General features: G+C 51.3%; 6 protein-coding genes across 6 annotated transcripts; 3 read left to right on the forward strand and 3 right to left on the reverse strand.

The window, feature by feature from the left end:
• Positions 1-966: 966 nt before the first annotated feature.
• On the forward strand, positions 967-2,453 carry glfB (UDP-galactofuranose transporter; the record flags this gene model as incomplete). The annotated part of the gene is made up of 6 exons (XM_035499573.1): positions 967-1,097; positions 1,154-1,221; positions 1,288-1,293; positions 1,346-1,563; positions 1,615-2,022; positions 2,085-2,453. 6 exons carry the CDS (start codon positions 967-969, stop codon positions 2,451-2,453), a joined length of 1,200 nt encoding a protein of 399 aa, XP_035355466.1.
• A 1,786-nt stretch (positions 2,454-4,239) lies between these two features.
• AtWU_04463 (uncharacterized protein) lies at positions 4,240-5,343 on the forward strand (the record flags this gene model as incomplete). The annotated part of the gene is made up of 1 exon (XM_035499574.1): positions 4,240-5,343. One exon carries the CDS (start codon positions 4,240-4,242, stop codon positions 5,341-5,343), a length of 1,104 nt encoding a protein of 367 aa, XP_035355467.1.
• Positions 5,344-6,180: 837 nt separating this feature from the next.
• On the reverse strand, positions 6,181-8,210 carry AtWU_04464 (sugar transporter-like protein; the record flags this gene model as incomplete). The annotated part of the gene is made up of 10 exons (XM_035499575.1): positions 6,181-6,318; positions 6,393-6,522; positions 6,606-6,744; positions 6,809-6,925; positions 6,987-7,064; positions 7,130-7,145; positions 7,197-7,461; positions 7,522-7,820; positions 7,876-8,075; positions 8,141-8,210. The coding sequence occupies 10 exons, from the start codon at positions 8,208-8,210 to the stop codon at positions 6,181-6,183; spliced, it is 1,452 nt and encodes a 483-aa protein (XP_035355468.1).
• A 1,193-nt stretch (positions 8,211-9,403) lies between these two features.
• On the reverse strand, positions 9,404-11,662 carry AtWU_04465 (transcription factor TFIIIB subunit BRF1; the record flags this gene model as incomplete). The annotated part of the gene is made up of 1 exon (XM_035499576.1): positions 9,404-11,662. One exon carries the CDS (start codon positions 11,660-11,662, stop codon positions 9,404-9,406), a length of 2,259 nt encoding a protein of 752 aa, XP_035355469.1.
• Positions 11,663-13,589: 1,927 nt separating this feature from the next.
• On the forward strand, positions 13,590-17,366 carry AtWU_04466 (putative copper resistance-associated P-type ATPase; the record flags this gene model as incomplete). Its single annotated transcript, XM_035499577.1, has 1 exon — positions 13,590-17,366. The coding sequence occupies one exon, from the start codon at positions 13,590-13,592 to the stop codon at positions 17,364-17,366; it is 3,777 nt and encodes a 1,258-aa protein (XP_035355470.1).
• A 505-nt stretch (positions 17,367-17,871) lies between these two features.
• AtWU_04467 (crossover junction endonuclease MUS81) lies at positions 17,872-19,757 on the reverse strand (the record flags this gene model as incomplete). The annotated part of the gene is made up of 4 exons (XM_035499578.1): positions 17,872-18,933; positions 18,983-19,389; positions 19,438-19,607; positions 19,666-19,757. The coding sequence occupies 4 exons, from the start codon at positions 19,755-19,757 to the stop codon at positions 17,872-17,874; spliced, it is 1,731 nt and encodes a 576-aa protein (XP_035355471.1).
• Between the last annotated feature and the right edge of the window lie 209 nt (positions 19,758-19,966).

Genomic DNA, 19,966 nt, shown 5'->3' on the forward strand with positions numbered 1-19,966 from the left:
GCAGAGAGATAGTTGGATGCAGAGAGACATCAAGTATTAAATCGGCAAGGTTAAAATTGGTTCTTATCTAGTACCTTTCAATTAACTAACTAAACTAAATGCTAGCATTATCACACTGACTCTGGTTCCGGTTCATTCCTCCCACCCCCCACCAACCAACCCATCCGCCTACAGGTTAGGAAGAAGTAGTAGAATGCATGCCAGCCGCTAAAGTTTGGGGATTCAGGTCCGGGTCCAGAGGGAAACTAACTCCTAGTCCAGTATGTAAGTTGACGGTCAGCGCAGTACTACGACTACCGCTAGCTAGTTGTAAATTGTGAGAAAGACGACCAACGAACGACATATCGTGTCCTGAGCCACGATCTTCCCTCTCGGTGTTGATGCGGACCCAGCCCTCTCTCTCTTGTCTTTCTCTCTCCGTCGCTCTTACACTCTCCGTCTCTTCTCTTCCCTGCCTCACAATTCCCTGACTCTCTCCTCTTCGGCACCCCCCTAAATAATTTTACTTGCGCTTCCCGAGCCGTCTCTTCACTCCCGCTGCCATCCCACAGGAAATCCAGCCGTAAGTAACCTCTCTTCTTGGTACCCTGTTTGCTTACCCGAGAGTTGAAAATTACCTCAACGGACCCCCCCCATCAACCAAACAGCCCCCTTCGTCCTCTCCTCTTCCCTCTTCCCTCTTCTCTTCTCCAACCCCGACCATTCTTCTTCTTCACACCCGTTCTATTCTCATTCACTCTCTTACTATCCTTTTCTTGTCCAACTCTAGTCTCACTCGTTTCCAGACTTTTTAGGCTTATCGACTTCTTTATCCACCTTTCTCTGCCAACCATTCCTTTTTCTCTTTACGTCCTTTCTTGACAACCGTTACCCGTGGCCTCCGCCAAGTTCGGACAAAGCAGCCTTTTACGGCCGCGACCTTTTGAATTTCAACGTTTCTTATCCGACCAGACTCGCACCTTCACAATGTCTGAGGGCGAAAAAGCCAGAACCTCCGGAGAGGTCTCTCGTCCGGAGCCTACCCTGCCCACCGTCAATCCGGCTGTTGATAAGGCAGAGCCCCCGAAGCCTGCCTTCCACCCTGCTGTCTATGTCGGGTAAGCTACACCAAGATTGAAGGACTTGAATGGAAAGAGTACTAAGATAAAATCAGTGTCTGGATCACTTTGAGTTCCAGTGTTATCTTGTTCAACAAGCATATCCTTGATTATGCCCAGTTCCGTAAGTTCTACACTTGGTGGTTCCGATTCTGGTGACCTTATCGCTAATTGTTCTCTCTGTTCCTAGGTTTCCGTACGTTGCTCATAACTCGATAGCGTCCAGCAGTCCAACTAACGACATCTAGCTATCATCCTCACAACATGGCATTTGGCATTTGCGACCTTCATGACCCAGCTTCTGGCGCGCACCACCACTCTGCTCGATGGACGGAAGACCGTGAAGATGACTGGCCGTGTCTACCTTCGTGCTATTGTTCCGATCGGTCTTTTCTTCAGTCTGAGTTTGATCTGCGGTAATGTGACTTATCTGTATCTGAGTGTTGCCTTCATCCAGATGCTCAAGGTCAGTCGTTCCATGTCGAGCAAGAGTTTCCCTTGCTGACTTCCCCCTCAGGCTACTACCCCCGTTGCTGTTCTTTTCGCTACTTGGGGTATGGGCATGGCTCCTGTCAACCTCAAGGTCCTGATGAACGTCAGCATTATCGTGCTTGGTGTCATCATTGCCTCTTTCGGTGAGATCCGCTTTGTCTTCATCGGATTCCTTTTCCAGCTCGGTGGTATTGTCTTCGAGGCCACTCGTCTGGTCATGGTTCAGCGCCTGCTCAGCTCTGCCGAGTACAAGATGGACCCTCTTGTCTCCCTCTACTACTTCGCTCCTGTCTGTGCTGTCATGAACGGTGTCACTGCTCTCTTCCTTGAGGTCCCCAACCTTACCATGGGCCACATCTACAATGTTGGTGTCTGGACATTGCTGGCCAATGCCGTTGTTGCTTTCCTCCTCAACGTTTCCGTTGTCTTCCTGGTAAGAAACCCTTTTTCGCCGCGTTGCTACATGGGGATCAATTTACTGACGCATCCACACAGATTGGCAAGACCTCCTCCCTCGTCATGACCTTGTGCGGTGTCCTCAAGGATATCCTTCTGGTCGCTGCTTCCATGATGATCTGGCAGACCCCCGTCACCCTCACCCAGTTTTTCGGTTACTCGATTGCTCTCGTTGGTCTCGTCTACTACAAGCTTGGCGGTGACAAGATCAAGGAGTACACTGGCCAGGCCAACCGTGCCTGGGCTGAGTATGGCGTTAACCACCCCGCTCAGCGCAAGTTCATCGTGTTCGGTGCTATCCTCCTCATCTTCTTCCTGCTCATGGGCTCCATGGCCCCCAGCTACGCCCCCGAGCAAGTTGCCAGTGTCAAGGGTATGCTCGGTGGTGCTACTGCTGGAAATGCCTAAAGGACCGATTAGAAGTCCAGGTGGATCCAGCCATGCGCCTGCTTTAATACTCAGGCGCCGTCTGAGGTGAGCCAGGAGTGGTAGCTTATGTTGATGGGGAATGGGGACTGGAGAAGGTCCCGGGGGGCAAAAGTTCTACCCGCGTGTCACGTTCGCTTTTCTTCCGCCATACTTGGATACGTATGGTGCTCTACTGTTATAAAGGATAATATTTCATCTGCCGGGGTAGTTCTTTACGAATTGGGATGCGGGGTGCATCTGGGCCGGCCACATGCGGGGAATGCAGCCGGGCCCAGAAGACACGGTTGATACGACATGGATTTCGAATCCGACGGGGCTTTCACAATTATTCGTTTCGCGACCCTGTTTTTTTCTTCTTCCTTTTACCATTTATTTTATTAGAAGGGTTTTTGTCGGTGTATTGCTCGCGATTTGGCTCGATGACCATTTGTGACGTGTGAAACTAGCAGGAAGTTCAGGTGTCGGATATCATTTTCGCGACCTTGTTTGCTCGTCATCCCATTCTCCTGTTACTATAGGATTTTTCTTTTTGATTACTTTACGAGGGGAACCTTCTCATCAACCGAATAGAATTTCGTCAAGTTTCAATGTTGGCTTCGAATTGGTGCCTGAGACATCACATGGTAGAGAGTAGTAGGGGCTAGCCGGGCCAAGTTCTGGCTAACTTACTACTAAAGTTCCTTGGCTGGCAACCCCCTGGTCAGTCAGCAGTCAGTGCGGGCCTTTAGGGTTGAGCCAATCACCGCGCATCGAAAGCCTCGGGCTTGCCCTGAGTGGTTCGGCCAATGGCCTTGCATCCAGTGAGGGCGGCCGCGCGGACGAGGCGTGCCAATTAAGCCAATGAGAATGAGTTTTGGCGAGTGGAACCCACCCCATCGTTGCCCGGGACGATTCCCCCTCGACCAATAATGAGCGCATCCTTGCGGGTTGATCTGAGCCCGGTGGATCCCGTCACCTGTTACTGTACGGTATGGTATGCAGTCACGCCAAGGGGTGCACAATCCCTGCGAAACTCTCAGGACTCCCGCGGAAATGGCGGGCGTCACAAGCGTATGGCACGGTAAATACACGGGTCTGGCCAATGGCAAATCCTGCTCTCCGCAATGATGAATGGAGGATCGCAAGGCGCATCCAAAGAAGCTCCGATCACACTGACTTCTCGCTCTCTCGTCCGCATCCGTCAGCTTCTGCTGCTTCTTCTTCTCCTTCCTTTTCTGCTTCTTTCGCGTGTTTCGTTTGGTTCCTCGCTTTCCTCCCACACTTTTCTCCCTTCTCGCTTTCCTTCCCTCCGCTTCTTCTTCTCCTCCTCCACATCTTAGCCGGTGATCCCGTGGTTCGCTTCTTCGTTTCGGCTGCGCATCTTCTCCTTCCTCCGTTTATCCTCCTTCCATCCATCTCTCTCTCTCTCTTCTTTTCTTCCCTTTCTCCCTCTCCTGCACGTCGTTCTCACTGTATCTTGGGTCAATCTTCCCATCCCATCTTGCTCATATCCTTACCTCTTGATACCCTTCATCCTTATATTCCATATCTCCCATCTCGTACCCTTCCATTGTCACCTGCCTGCCTGCCTCTCTTCACCCTTTCGCGCATCACCTCTCGTCCTCTCCTTTGGGTGCCACACCATAGCTTATATACACAGCTTGGATCGCAAGATCCATAGGTTGCTCTCGTTCTTCATTTCTAGCTCACTGGACAGACAGAACAGGCTCCCTTTCGCTTCAATCTCGTAGTCGCTGCATTCGACCACGCCTTCGCATTCATCACCATGTGCCCAATGCTGCTGAACGGTCTCTCTGATGGCCCGGCGATGGTCCTATCCCCTCCCCAGGACCACGCTTTTGTTCAATTCCCTCGCCAGCCCAAGTTCACCCACGACACAGAGTCGCGGTCCTTCTTCTCCAATAACAACAACCCCTTCCAACCATCCAGACCCTCCCGCAAGAGGTCGCGTGACGAAGACTCCTTCGAAGAAGCCATGAATGGAAGCAGCACTCCCATGTCCATCGTGGCTGCTTCTGATCCGCAACCCAGAAAGCAAGAGGTCGAAGAGCCCATCTATGGCGAAGGCATGGTTCTCCTCAACCCTCGCACCAAGATGGCCATCTCAGCAGAAAGCCAGACTGGCACGTGGTATGAAGAGACCGTCGAGAATGTCACAACCGCTGCCCCGGTCTCGTCGCGTCGTTCCGGCAGTCCATCTGCTAGCCGTAAAGCTCAGCGTCTGGATCCCGCTGCTTCCAATTTCGACGATATCACCCTCTCCTCCATTCAGCGCAAAATAAACACCGACCAGCAAGACGACAATCGCCGAATCCTCAACGCGGGTAACCGCTCCGAAGAACCCACTGTCGACGACGCTACGCGTCTCCTCGGGATCAGCTGGCAGCGGATTGCGACCGATGACGCCGATATGGCGGCTGCCGTGCGCGGCTGGAAGAAGTACATTGATCGGCAGTTCGCGACGTACCTGGCCGATTCACAGATCCTCTTGAAGAACCGGGCGCTGAATGCCTATCTTGTCACCGCACGACCAATGACACCAATGGGGGTTTCCCCTACACCGGCCTTTTATCTTTTCAACGATGACCTCACCCAAGGACAGCTCGTGGGTTCCACATGGGAAGCCTGCCTCATGAACCTTCGCTCGTCTCCCATCGTTTTCGAAGGTACAAAGATTCTGAATGCCGCAGACAGGCCGCTCAACAACGGCATGGCCTCGATGGGAGCTCAGAACCTGCTGGGCGCGAACCCGGTAGATTCAGGTCTTCCACTCCTCCAGACTCTCTGTGCCCAGCCCATGCACCACGGCAACGGCATGGGGTTGAACAATAGCGTAGGAATGGGAACGGGGATGGAGATCGACGCGTAAGCCATTGGCAGCAGTCTTATCAGCAGCAGAAAAGGCACTCTCGACGCATAACACCTCACGCCTTGAACAAACATCCCGATCGACCAACGAATTCGACGGACAGACAGCGGAAGCGACTTTCAACTTCGACCGAAACCGCTCTCACCCCCTTTATTTCGGTAGCAAAATTTCTGATTTCCGCTTTACTTCTTCATCTGATGGTGGTGTGTCTGTCATATTCGCCTCGCCATCGTAATAAAATTCGGATTTGACATATGTTTGTGGAACATTTCTTTCCTTTTCTTTCTTTGGGTTTTGATCTTTTTCTTTCTTTGGCGCAAAGGGTTGGTGGTGGGATGGCTGGGAATGGGTATGGTCATGTGGCCGGTTGGGTCACATGGGGTTGGATCTGTTGCTGCTTTTTTGGTTTCATTTCAATTTTTCTCCTTTTGGATCTCTGATTGTTGATATATATCTGCCATTTTCACATATCGTCAAGACTTGGAAAGAAAGAATGAATGAAAGAAAAAAATTATCAAGATAATAAATACTTTTCTATGTTTTGGTTGTAAAGAGAGAGGAGTGAATATGTGGGAGGGGAAGTAGCAAGTGGCGGTCAAGATCGCCAGCCAGCTTTTGCTAGATACAGACTTAGCCATAATAGGGTTCATGAATCTCCTCCCAGAAACACCACCTCCAAACTGCCCACCAGCCTCTCCTGCCCTTCATCTCGCGCCATCAACCACTACATGGTCCATCCTATTGATGTGAATCCTTGGTTTCATAAGAGACAAGGATTGAACTAATATACGACATAGTTGCCATCCTTATCAGTCTCGTGGGCATTCCGGGCCCAACTTAGCTCACGGGTCTGGTTTCCACCCAGGTAAACCCTTTGTCGTCCTCCCGAATAGGCTGTGCCTTCTGCACTCCGAACAGGGAATCAATGTCCTCGAGACTCAAGTTAGCTGTTTCGGGATAGTAGAAGTACACGATCTGAGACGTTGGCAAACATTCATCAGCAGGCCGGTGGCGCTATGGGGGGATCGGAATGTGTGTCCCGAACTCACCGGTATAAAGGCGAGGTTAAAGGCGACGAAGATGAGATACCCTTTCCATGCAAGGTCTCGGATCAGCGTCGGAGATATCATGTTCACGAAAAAGCTCCAGAGCCAGTTAGCCGAAATTCCGATGGCTTGCCTATTTGCGGTGCTGAGAGTTAGCCCTACTCCGAATCAAAGTGGCCCGCCACCGGTTGGAATGGGGTGAGTGTCCTGGCCTACCCTTTTGTCCGGACATGTTGGGGCAGTAGCTCTGGCCCGTATACCCATGGTATGCAATTAATCGTGGCCCCATAGATGAGCATATACAGAAAGAAGAAAGCCACGGAGGCCGTAGCGGTCGACTTTTCCAGGTTCGTCCCTGCCGGTGCCGGGTGTTAGATCAATTCCCTAACTCTGTACTCCGAGCCATACGCCGGGCTTACCTTTGAAGGACAGAAGAATGGAGATCATGAGTAGGCATACGAAGAGGCCAAAGGATCCCCACATCATTGGGCTCCGCCGTCCCAATCGATCGGAGTAAAAGATGGGATAAAAAGCACCTACGGTAACACGATCAGCGCTCTGTTGCTGCGGTGGGGATGGGCCGGAATTCCTCAGCACCTATGACAAACATCAATTGGATCACTCCACTGAGCAATAAACTCAACTTGGCGTCGAGGCCCACGTTATCTTCAAGGACTAGGAGTAGGCATGTCGTCAGCCATTGATCGGACATCACAGGGAGGAATGACCGTAGGTTTTACCTGTAGTGACATAGGTCTGGAGCATGGAGTTAGCTTTTGAACTGCGGTGTTCTTGAGGTTCACTTACGACAATCAAGGGAGCCCCTCCCATCTGGTTCGTAAACTGTAGCCCATACGCCAGCAAGATTCGTCGACCTGTATGAAGCTCATCTTTCTTGAAGATCTCTGACCACTTATACTCTGGACGACCATCGTCTATGGCCCTGAAGATATTTTCAGCCTCCTGGGTCACTGTTGGATGATCTAGTGGTAGATCATAAAAGTCGCTTAAAACTTGCAAGGCCTCCTGCCTCCTATGCTGACGGCACAACCACCGAGGATTCTCCGGAAGTCTGTCCAACAAAAGTGAGATGACATGCTCAGCTCGGACAACGCGTGGCAGTCCAACTTACCCTAAGATCAATATGATAACGAGAATTGCGATGATCACTTGACTGGCGATGGGCAGCCTCCAGTTGATAGGCCCATCCACATAGCTCATACCATAGTCGTACCAGTACGCGATGGTAATACCTACACCGACAGCGAGAGGTTGAGTGCAGACATACATTCCTCGTTTGCGTGCTTCACATAATTCCGCTTGGTACACCGGCACGGTCGTTGTCATGATGCCAATTCCAATCCCAGTAAAGAGCCGGGACACGAGCAACTGCGCTTTGGAGTAGGAGCTGGTCTGGACCGTTGCCCCAATCTGTAAAGCGCCATTAGCATCTGCATGTGAAAAGTGAGTCTGGGGAGACACATACTATAATTATACACATCGCAAGCCACACGGACTTTCGAAAACCTAAATTGTCACTTGTCAAGAAGGCCACCGCTGTGCCAAGGAGACAGCCTAGATTGTATATAGACACTATGATTCCCATTACAGCCGTAGTGGGATGGTGGACGATGGAGAGGAAATCAGCGTTGTTGATAATCCCAGAAAATACTGCCTGGTTGTAGCCTATCCATGACAAAACTGAGGGTCAACATATACTGCACCCTAGGCGCGTTCATCAGGTATCTCACCGAATAAGGCGAATGCTGCTTGGCAGGTGAACATGATGGCCAGCCGAAGGCTGAGCCCCCGTCCGTACATATTGATTCTGACCATAATCGCAACCGTGGGAACAGAGCGAGGAAGGTCAGCGACTGAAATCGAACCTCAAGCTAAATGTATACTGGAAGTACGATATTTATATATGTACTTAGTGGGATCCCATCTTCGTCATTAACCGCGAAAACCAGGGGGGTCAAGACTTCTGTGGACCCGTGGCACACGAATTTGGTGCGCAGGAAGCGCAATAGTCTGAATAGTTCTCCTCATGATGAGGTAGTATCCCCATCGGATATCTGAAGCCCCAGTAACCCATTGTAGATCGACGCAGGATCCTCCATACCAAGGACCGGTAAATGCCGCAATAGGATGGAGAACCGGACCTGCAACAAGAACCAGCGAGTCAGACGACGGGTTGCTAGCATTCAACGATACGACCTGCCCACCTTGTACATTCCTCAGGGTCTGCGGAGGATCGACTTCCGACTGGCACAAGGCTAGGAGAGTTCGAATATCATTTCCAGGATAGATATATCACCACCACACACCATGACTCATATGCAGCGTCAGCACATAGAAGCAGTTACAGGAGTTCAAGTGTTGATCGATGTGCTTTAACTGTCGTATATCGAAAAGACACCCTCCAACAGCAGGCAGTTGAACTGTACGCACAAACTCGCACCATCAAACTCCCAGAAGGGGGAGCCCCTTGCCTTAATTCTGCCGGGATCGTGAAAGTCACAATCTAGGCAGCTCAAAAACCTATTAATAGTTCCAAATTTATTGACATTCTGGGTTGCTAACAGGGCCATAGTGACGATGGTATTGATGGAGCCTCCTGAGAATAGGGTTCTGCTAGGCTTTGTCTCCAAGTGGTGAGTTACCACACACCCACCAATTGGGGATTAATGTTCGAGACCGAAAAGAGAGAAGAGATACAAGGTTTGATGTCATAGATGATGCAGTTAGTGGAGTGTATGAATCTGGGATAAGGTGGGGAGATGAGGTTGCAGACTACGCATTTCGTCTCGTTTCGATGCCTGCTACACGTGATATCGGCCTCAAAATGGCAAGACAAGCAACAAGGAAGGAACCAAGCGAGTTAGATCATATGCTCATCACTTGCTTTTCAAGATTTAAGCCTGGAATGACTGGGTATCAAATTCCCGTCGACTTGGCGCCGGACTCTATGTACATGCCTTGCGGTGAAATACAACCCTGCTATCATCGCAACTTTAATCACTGCCATAATCGCTCCCCTCGTCATAATAGTCACCATAGGTTCCAGCAAGCGCCGCGTCAACTCCGTCATCCTCCATGTCATCCTCGTCGTCGTAGTCATCCTCTTGCTCGTCATCCGAGTACTCGTTCTTTGCTCCATCTGCGGGACCGAGGACTTGCTCATTCTGACTCGCTTTCCCACCTTGATCCGTCAGGGCCTGAGCAGCAGGGGCCACTGAGCCACGCGCCGGACCCGCGGTAGACGAAGAAGCACCAGCAGGTTGGCCACTTGAGGGGGTTGCAAGCCGGGTACGCCTCGAGGCCGCCTCTGGCTCGATACTGGCGCTGCGGCGTGACACAACACTTTGGCTGCGACTCTGGCTTCGGCTCAAACTCTCTTCCTTAGGTTTGGAGGCCTCGTCGGCCCCTTCATCGCCAAAGAGTGACTCCAGAAGACGATAGTTGATCTTTTTACTGAACCCTCTTCTCTCCAACATCCGACGGGTAGCTTCGGCAGGGGTGGAAGCCCGAGTGCTGCGGCCATCGGCGTCTTCACCTTCGCCTTCAAGATAAGTAACGTCGCCCAGTCTACCGCGGCGGCGTTTCCGCGGCTTGTGCACGCGACCGTCTGCGCCAGGTTGGGAATCGGCCTCGGCCAGAGCTCGCTTGAGCGCTTTAGCTTGCTGGGTCCTAAGATAATCTTTGTTCTCATGGACCCAGATCCGTTCTTTAATCTCAACTTCCGCAGGAGAAAGCAAACAGTTAGACACCTCCGGATCCGATTCAAACTCCGCAGCGTCGATCTCTGTATTGTCAGAGACGACCTTCCTCGGAGGACCGGCACTAGTGTCAAACATGTTCGATCCTTTGGACAACAGCGCGGTCATTTCATTCTCCAAGGCCTCTTCCGATGCAATTTGATCTGGCGAAGGTGCTGGAAGCGGGGGTCTCTTCGGACCTTTCTGGCGAGCAGACTTGGCGTGCTCCTCGCCAGCATCCGAAATGGTTTCGCTTGCAGCAGAGGCAGTCGATTGGCGACGTTGACCGCTGCTGGCTGCTAATAATGCCGGATCAATAGGAAGACTAGGAATAGCGAACCCGTCTGAGTCGACACGCCTATGTTGTTGTGCTTCCTGTATATCACTCTCCATCTCGGCCGCCGTTTCCGTGGGCCGTCTCTTGAAAGAGCGTGATGGCTTTCGTCCTTCTCTAGCCCTGGCAAAAGAAGGTGGGTCATGCGCGTTTTCCAGCTGCACGGAACGAAACTGGTCGACTGTAAGTTCACCACTTTCGGTGGAGCTGAACTCGTTCAAACGCTGGCTAATAGTGATCTCGGTGACCTTGACGACGTAGACAACCTCTCGAACAGTGCGACGAAAGTTGTTCATGCGGGCTGCAAGAATCAAGGCGGCACCACAAATACCAGCGGGACGACGACCTGTCGTCATCCAATCGCGGTTCATCCGCTGTACGATACGGACCGCCTCGCTCGCCACTTGCATGGTAGCCGACCCAAATTCAAGCTGTTTGGCAAATCTGTAGATCAAACTCTCCGGGTCAATCGGATTCATCAGAAAGACATTACCACCTAGACGCAACTCGTCAAGTAGTGCTTTGTAGGTCCGGCCTAGCTTGAAGACGTTGATCATTAGAACGTCGGCAAAATCGATGAGCATGATAGTGTTGCCATCCTGGCGACGACAAGCAATATATAAACACACAGCAGCTACAGTCTTGGTCCTTCGACCTTGAATGAAGTTCAACCCGACTGCCAGCTTGAACACCTGACCAGCAGCCTTCATGGCACTCTCTGGGATAGTCAAGGCACGAGATAGCTGAGTGATGTAGCGGTTACCGTTTTGTTCCGTAATCTCGCGGCTTTCGGCGCCTCCACGCTGAAAGCCAGGGCCATAACTGCGGACATGGGATTGATCTTCGCCGACAAAGGTACCCTGAACGACTGCTGCACCTGACGACGATTCCCCGAAAGTAACCTCGGAGACGATGTTTGCTTCACTGATGACAGTACCACACCCGGAACAAACCTTCTGGCCGTCATCCTCTACGATGTGAGGGGCAGGACAGCCCGGGTTAGGGCAAGTTGAGGTTTTGGGGTGGGTAGTTGGCCTGGCAGGCTGAGGCCGAGAAATTGGCTGGGGACGCCTGATTGGAGTTGGATTGGGCGATTTCAGACTGGCTAGTCTTCCCATAGGTGGCCTTGGGCCGCCGCGTGGGGGAATGGGAGCACGCATCCCAGGCCTAGGGACGGACATTGTAAATGCGACGGGATGGCTCTGTGGGGGAGCCGATGATGTCCACGAGCGGTGGTAGTAGGTTGGTCCAATAGAATGAAGAAAGATAGGCAATCGATCACACAGGGTCTATCATGCCTATATGGTCCACACAATGATCCTGGACGTAGCGTGATCCAATTGTCGAGCTGAAGGTGCAGCGACGAGCCAGACGGAGGGGCTATAAGAGCGAACAAACCGCACAAAGAACACTCCGGCGGGGTTTCAAGATGTTATCAGGGGGGGGGCTGGCAGAGGTGTTATACGGGTCAAAGATAACCAAAACCCCGTATTCACTGGTCCAACTAGAAATAGTGAAGAGAGATTGGGTATAGAAATCAACCCGCAGCTGGGGAGTATAAGTAAAGGTAGTTGATGAAAGAGGGAAGAATGAAATGGAGGTGATTCAGGTGGGCGCGACGCATCACCGACGTGAAAATTATGACGCGCCTGTCGCGGTGGTCCAATGGAAGAGTCACGTGGCCCGCTGTGTCTTGAAGGCCGAAGTTCGTTTCTGCCTCATTCCTCACTGTCTCTCGTTCGAATCCCCGAGGAGGCATTTTCCGGAAATGCTGTAATCCCCGTGGCAGGCTGACTGACCTGCAGCTGCTTCAATACCCTTTTCGAATTTTGGAAATATTTCATTTCGATTTCTCAATTTGGGGAAATTTTCCAGTCTATCTTATCTGTCATAGAAAAGGTATCCTGGTTAAAAGTCCGGTGGTACCGTTTCATTAGGCCATGTTAGGCTGTTTGCAGCTAGCTACTAGTACTATCTGCCAGTTCGCCCTCAGCTATTGAGAACCACAGCATTCTATAGGGAAATTTACGTGCAAAGCTTCACTTCATAGTTTGTAAAAGTTGTTTCTATATATTTAGGCCAAGAAAATAGGCGTTCAAAGCAGCCTCCTCGATCAGCCGAATCTAATCTGGACGATCGCATCTTCAACTTCCTTCCATCTTCTTTTTTTCCCCTGGGAGCTTAAACTGGGACCGAATCCACCAAAAAGATCCGCTAACTGCTTAGTGAGCCAATCCAGATCAACCAAATGCCGGAGCTTTAAAAAATTTCGCCACATATGTAATTCCCACTTTTGTCTAAACTCTCCTCCACAGGGATACTCGAAGTATCGGGAGATAATGCCGGTTTACCAGCGGAGGAATCGAATGGATCTCTTCAATCACATGCGCCCACGATGGGGAAGTTTGATAAGAATTGTTCATCCAGGGGCATTTGGTACATATGACTTACATCACCTACACACAGTAGCATTTCTTCTCCGTGGAGGGTGAAGTGGGTAATGACTGGAGTGGAATGCGCCATTTGTGCGCGGCCCCAGAACATCCTCACTTCTTCTTTTGACGCACAAAACGCGCAGCTTTGCCTCCCTCCTCCCCCCCCTTCCCTGATCGAAGAACCCAGAAACATGATGTTAATGATGATTCATATTTCTTCCACTCTCTCCCTCCTTCTTTTCTGGCCTATTTGTAGAGAGTTTGCCCTTCCTCATCCCTTACTTGTTGACTGAGCAATTGCGATCTGCAACCATAGGCGCCGCTGTCAGTAGGCAATACTCAATCTCAGACAGGAAAAGCAACATCTTACCTCGCAACTCTGTCCACTTGTCGCTTTCATTGCTCGAGAGGCTTTCCCCTGCGCTAATACGCCAGCGAGGCGTGTTGCATTAACTGTCTCGTCTTCGTGGGGGTGTCAAATCCCGGTTAGAGCTTTGGCGTCTTTTGACATCAACTGACAAGACCCGCCGTCGACGCCTTCTCTGTTTCTCTCTATCAAACAACTTTCTCTCCCTGCCAAGCTCTCTTACTGCCAGGCAGGGCTTTAAAGCAGTGATTGAGCCTGTCTTTCCTGTCCTTTCCTTATTTCTTCCTTTCTTCCCCCACTTCGACAATGTCGCCGACGGCCGCAGACACCAACTCTCGAGCTCCTGCTGGACAGGACTCGAGACTTCTCAGAAGCATCTTTTTTGTCAGCAACATTCATTGCTCCTCTTGCGTCGCATACATCAATGAAGTTCTATCGGACATTGATGGGGTGAGGGATATCGATGTGTCGGTTCTCACCCACGAAGTACGCGTCGTTCACAGCGCAGAAACAGACCCGTCACGCCTTGCTTCGGCTTTGGTTGAAGCTGCCTTCGAGGTTCACCATGTCACTACATATGAACCGAGAGGATCAGTCATCTCGGAACTTGATACGACTTCATGGCTACCCCGCGACTCAGTGCTCTTCACTACCCAGCCTAACATCCACCGAGATCCAGCTCTGGGAAGCCGACATGTTGACAACTGTGACGCTTGCAGGAAAGAAGAGCTGGATAGCCTCGCGGCCGGCGAGGATTTGGCAGATGCTGCTCGCCGCCCTCGCGACCGCTATAGTGGTCTTCGAACGGGTGGAAAGCCCGGTCCAACCCAGTCAGAGGTACAGAGTCTAGTAGCCCGGGGATCAGCCGAAGAAGTTACACCCGTGGAGCCGCCCAAGACGCCTCACGATTCGCAAGATAAGGAAAGGTTCAACGCTCGTGTGAGCATTGGAGGTATGAGCTGTGCTTCATGCGCAAACAGCATCACGAATGAAGTCAAAGAGTTGGACTTTGTCGAAGACATCATTGTCAACCTCCTTACCAACAGTGCTATTGTCATCTTTACTGGCCCGCAGTCAAACATCGACAAGGTTGTCGAGCAGATAGAAGACATCGGTTTCGAAGCATCGCTTGATGAGGTCAATATGATCAAAACAGCCCCCGCACGCAAGGAGGCCCCTTCGAAATTCGTCGCTGAACTTGCTATCGGCGGCATGACGTGCGGTTCGTGCTCCGGGGCAGTTACCCGAGGACTGGAAGAGCTTTCTTTTGTCACTACTGTTTCGATCAATCTTTTGACCCACAGTGGCAGAGTTGAGTTTGAAGGGCGTGATCATATTGATGAGATCGTGGAAAAGATTGAAGATCTCGGCTATGATGCCTCGGTCGATAATGTGACAGCCCTGGTGGCAGATAGCGATGATGAGCCTCTGGAAGAAAGGACACTGTCCATCCGTGTGGATGGTATGTTCTGCCATCACTGCCCTGACAAAGTTGTCAAGTCCTTGGAAGCTTTCCCGGATGTTAAAGTCGATGGCAACCTGTCCGTCAAGAATCCGATTCTTGCGGTTACCTATACACCAAAGCCACCCTCTCTCACAGTGAGGAGTATACTTCGGACAATCGAATCGGCTCACGATGCTTTCACTGCCACCGTTTATCGTCCTCCGAGCGTCGAAGATCGGTCCCGAGCTATGCAGCGCCACGAAAGACGCCGACTGTTCACCCGATTTATCTTTGTTCTGCTCGTGGCTATCCCCACGTTCATCCTGGGCATTGTATTCATGAGCTTGGTGTCGTCAAACAACAAGATTCGCAAATTCCTGGAACAACCGATGTGGGCTGGAGATGCCTCGCGCCTCGAATGGGCCCTTTTTATCATGACAACCCCGGTCATGTTCTATGGTGCCGATATTTTCCACGTGCGTGCGATGAAAGAAGTCTACTCCCTTTGGCGTCCTGGAAGTCGTGCACCGCTCCTTCGCAGGTTCTACCGGTTTGGGAGCATGAACCTACTCATCTCTGCCGGTACGACCGTAGCCTATGTCGCGTCTTTAGCTGTGCTTATCATGGACGCCGCGATGGGCTCAGCGTCCAACACACATAGTTCAACATATTTCGACACGGTTGTGTTTCTCACTATGTTCATTCTTGCTGGGCGGTTTATGGAAGCGTACAGCAAAGCAAAGACCGGGGATGCGGTCGCATCTCTTGGAAAGCTGCGCCCGACAGAGGCTTTGTTGAGGATCAACGCAAGTGACACAGACCTACCCGGTGACGAAAACAGACTTGCGGAAGATGGCTATGAGCGGATCAACATTGACCTGCTAGAAATTGGGGATGTAGTTAGCATACCTCACGGCGCCTCACCACCTGCGGACGGTGTCGTCGTTGGGACTGCTTCATACCAGTTCGATGAAAGCTCGTTGACAGGAGAGTCGAAACCAGTCCACAAGTCAGCAGGTGATCAAGTTTACACCGGATCTGTAAACGTCGGCCAGCCCGTTGAGGTCAAGGTCACTGCCATTGGGGGCTCCTCGATGCTGGATCAGATCATCTCCGTGGTGCGAGAAGGTCAGAGCAGACGTGCGCCGCTGGAACGGGTTGCGGATCTATTGACCTCTCACTTCGTCCCAATAATCACCCTGATCGCCATTCTGACCTTCATCATCTGGCTGGCTCTCGGCCTTTCGGGGACACTGCCTGATGATTACCTTGACGTTGCACGCGGCGGTTGGACGTTCTGGGCATTGGAGTTTGCGATCGCAGTGTTCGTCGTGGCCTGTCCTTGTGGTCTGGCGCTCGCCGCCCCCACGGCACTTTTCGTTGGCGGCGGACTAGCTGCCAAGCAGGGTATTCTGGTCAAAGGAGGAGGCGAGGCGTTTCAAGAAGCGAGCCGACTCGACGCCATTGTGTTCGACAAGACGGGAACCCTCACAGAGGGCGGCAGCTTGCAGGTATCCGAACACGAAGCCCTGGTTTCAGACTCCGACGTGATACAGGTAGCTTGGACACTCGCCCGAAAGCTCGAAGAAAGCAGCAACCATCCAATCGCTCGAGCTATTTCAACTTTCTGCAAGGAAAAGCCCTCCGTCACGATCACCAGCGCAGACATCGAAGAAAGATCCGGCCAAGGAATGAAAGGCACGTTCACTGTATCAGTGCCGAATCCCAACGAGAAATCCGAGACACCCACTCAATACGAAGCTGCCATCGGCAACCAACGTCTCCTACACAGCCTAGAAACATCGGACTACGACGAAAGCCACCTATCTAAAACCCTCTCGAAGTACCAAGCTGCCGGTAAATCCACCGCGATCCTATCGCTCCGCTCCCAAAACGAACCCTCCTTCACCCCGGCCATCGTCTTCGCTATCTCCGACACCATCCGACCCGACACCATCGAAGTCATCTCCAAGCTCCAAAAGCGCAAAGTCAATGTATACATGTGCACCGGCGACAACCAAACAACTGCTCACGCCGTTGCTGACATGGTCGGCATTCCGCGCTCCAACGTCATGGCGAACGTAATGCCAGCAGGCAAAGCCGACTTCGTGCGTCAAATCCAAGACAGCAACAACATCTTCACCCCACAGACAGATTCCGAAGCAGAGAGTCAACGAGCCCCCACCAACAGCCGCTCCATCGTCGCCTTCGTCGGAGACGGCGTCAACGACTCCCCCGCCCTCGCCGCAGCAGACGTGAGCATCGCCATGGCGTCGGGATCCGACGTCGCCATGAACTCCGCTAGTTTCATCCTCCTCAACTCGGAGCTCGACACCATTCTGCAACTTGTCCTGCTTAGTCGACGCGTCTTCAATCGCGTCAAGTTGAACTTTGGTTGGGCGTTGATTTATAACTGCTGCTTGGTGCCTGTCGCTGCTGGTGTCTTCTATCCGATCGTTAGTGGACATAAGCATGAGATGGTCGGTGGAGAGCTTGTGGTTACTGATACCCATTGGAGACTGAGTCCCGTTTGGGCGGCGTTGGCCATGGCATTGAGTAGTATTTCGGTCGTTTGTAGTAGTCTGGCGTTGGGGATTAGTCGCAGGTCGATTAAGAGGGTGTTTGGGTTGGGTGGGTAGTTGCTTAGGTGGTCATGGTTCCTGTTTCTATTTCAACGAACATGGATTCGGGTTGCTCCATATGGGTATAATATTTTGCTATGGTGTTTTCTTTCGGCCATGATCTTTCATGAGTGTTACGGTTTATTATTCGGGCATTGTTATGTACGACAAATGAGATTTGGATCATCCTGGTGATGATGATGAGATTGAATGTCAATGACTATTTACGTGTGAACTTATTAAACTATAAGGTTGTAGCTGCTATGGCTTTTAAAGGGCATGGGGTTTGTATCATGCTTTAGTAGTCAGTCAAGTAGGCATTTGCTAGTTCTAATAGTTTGTAGTGTATCTGAGGCTCTTGTCAGATGTTCTCTTTATCTAACTGATTGAATGGAATGTACTGGTCATCAAGTCACCAACAGTGCGCTTTATGTTAAAGTCGTCCTATATATTGAATGGATTCCGCCCTCATGCGTCACTCGTAATTTACTCCTAAATAGATCCCCATCCTTCTAGAAATTAATCAACCATCCTCACCCCATACCTCTGCAATCTTCTTGCTCAGAACCTTCGCGATCTTCTTCCGTCCAACAAGCGTGTTCATCCGTTCTGAGACCATATTCTCCCGATCCTTCGGATCAAGCTCCTCAAAAGCACGGATAAATGCCTGCGGAGTCGGCCACCTTCGTTGAATCTCGAGTGCCTTTTCGCCTGTCACGCCCCGGATGCACATGAGCATTTTCAGGAACACGTCACGGAGGGTCAAGACGTCGGATTTGGAGGTTAGGGCGGAGAAGGTAGAAAAGGTCACGGCGTAAGTGGTCTTGGGACTCTCTGCTCGGAGACGTTCCAGGGCTGTGAGGTATGATTGGGAGGAGGAGAGCTGGCGACTAGGGATTAGACTGAGGGTGTTGGAGGGTGGTTCACCGGTGGCAGAGGGGTTGTTGAACATTCTGCGTAATAGGAGGGTCATTCTAGCTAGGTATTGGATCGTGTCGTCCAGGTTCTTGGTTCTTTTGACGAAGTAGCCGTTGACGACTTGTGTTGAGGCTATGGCGGAGGCTACCATCTCATTGTATTTGCCTGCCATGGCGCTGTTGGGGTCTGAGGGGACGGTGAACTCTTCGATGAGGTAGATGACGTTTTTTACGCCTGAACGACGGAGACGGAACTTTTGTTCGTGGAACCGTCCGTCTTTCATGGAGCTGATGAGATCGTCGATTCTCTTGCGCTCAACGATCCAGTCGAGCATGACTTCGTCGCCTTCTTCGCCGTACTGGGATAGGAACGTTGGGTTGTGGAATTTGGCTACCCACATGACGTCGCCTAGTTCTAGTGCGCGCACTTCGGGACTGGCTCCCTTTTTATGTAGTTCGTTGGTAATATAATCCCTGTCTTTGGATGAGCGGACTTCGCGGTTGTCCAGAACCAGCTGGACTGTGAAGCTGTCGGGGGGGATTGTTATGGGGGTTACTGTTCCGTCTGAGGCGGCTTCCCATCTTGCTTCATCGCCAATTACCTCTGTGATGTTGCCATCCATGCTGTCCTGCAATTGGGAGTCCCCAGTATGGGTTGTACTTTGCCCCTGCGCACGTTAGATGGTGTTGTAGCAGACTAGGTAGTGGGCTTGTTACCAATTGATTTCCAAACGCCAAAGTGCCTTGATTTGACGGCAGGGCGACCTTCTTCATCCTCTTCGCCACCTCCCATCCCTCTTCTGTGAGTGCGTACTTTTTCAGAGGGCGCCCAAAATCATATACAATCTCCTTCTGCAGAAGCGTCTTCATTGAGCTCCAGGCAGTATGAAACTTGGACGAGTCGGCAGGTGCCGTGAAGGAACTATCGCAGTTTGGCTGTGCCAAGTCAATCAGTTGTGCCTTGGTCAGGCCTTGAGCAGAGTTCTCATTGAGGGTAGCCAGAGCTAGTATCAACGCATAAGGCCCAGATCGTAAAGTCGGGACATAAGGCCTTGCCTTTCGAGGTTTCTTGGCTGGCTGGCTTTCTGCTGTGCCCTCATCGGATGCTCTTTTGCTGCTTGCCGCTACGATTCTTAGACCTGCTCGAAGATGACAGAGCTACTAAGACTTACATTTCTGAGGATGCTCGGGCATCGGGAGCGCATTTTCTTCACAGTAAGCCTTTAGCTTCTCGGTCAAGCGATCACATAGTTTGGGGCCAAGTCCGTTTAGCTGCTGAGCCTCGGAGGGGTGTTGAAAAACTAGGGGACAGGCTTTCATCGACTCGTAGGCCTTTTTGTATCTGTGCATCATTCAGCATCAAACCCCACTATCGTATCGAGTTATGAGATAGCACTGACACTATGGCACCCTTGCTGTTGCGTTCTCGAGCCTCGTCTAGCCATTCTTTAATCCACCCCAGTAGTAGGGGATTGGCACACGTCTCACTCATAGTTACAAATTCAATCGCATTGACATGGTGCGGGAAGAGACAGAAATAAGGGTGTAGATAATCAATATCATAAGCGATTCTGAAGTTTCTGTATAGAAAACTAAAGCGGTGTTCTAGGCCTGGGAGGCGGAGATCGAATCTACTGGTCTGGAACGCGGCATCGGGATGTTCTCACGCGTATTTCCTATTTAGGCAGAATTGCTTTCCGC

Source organism: Aspergillus tubingensis, assembly GCF_013340325.1.
Source record: "Aspergillus tubingensis WU-2223L DNA, scaffold_6, whole genome shotgun sequence".
Taxonomy (NCBI): domain Eukaryota; kingdom Fungi; phylum Ascomycota; class Eurotiomycetes; order Eurotiales; family Aspergillaceae; genus Aspergillus; species Aspergillus tubingensis.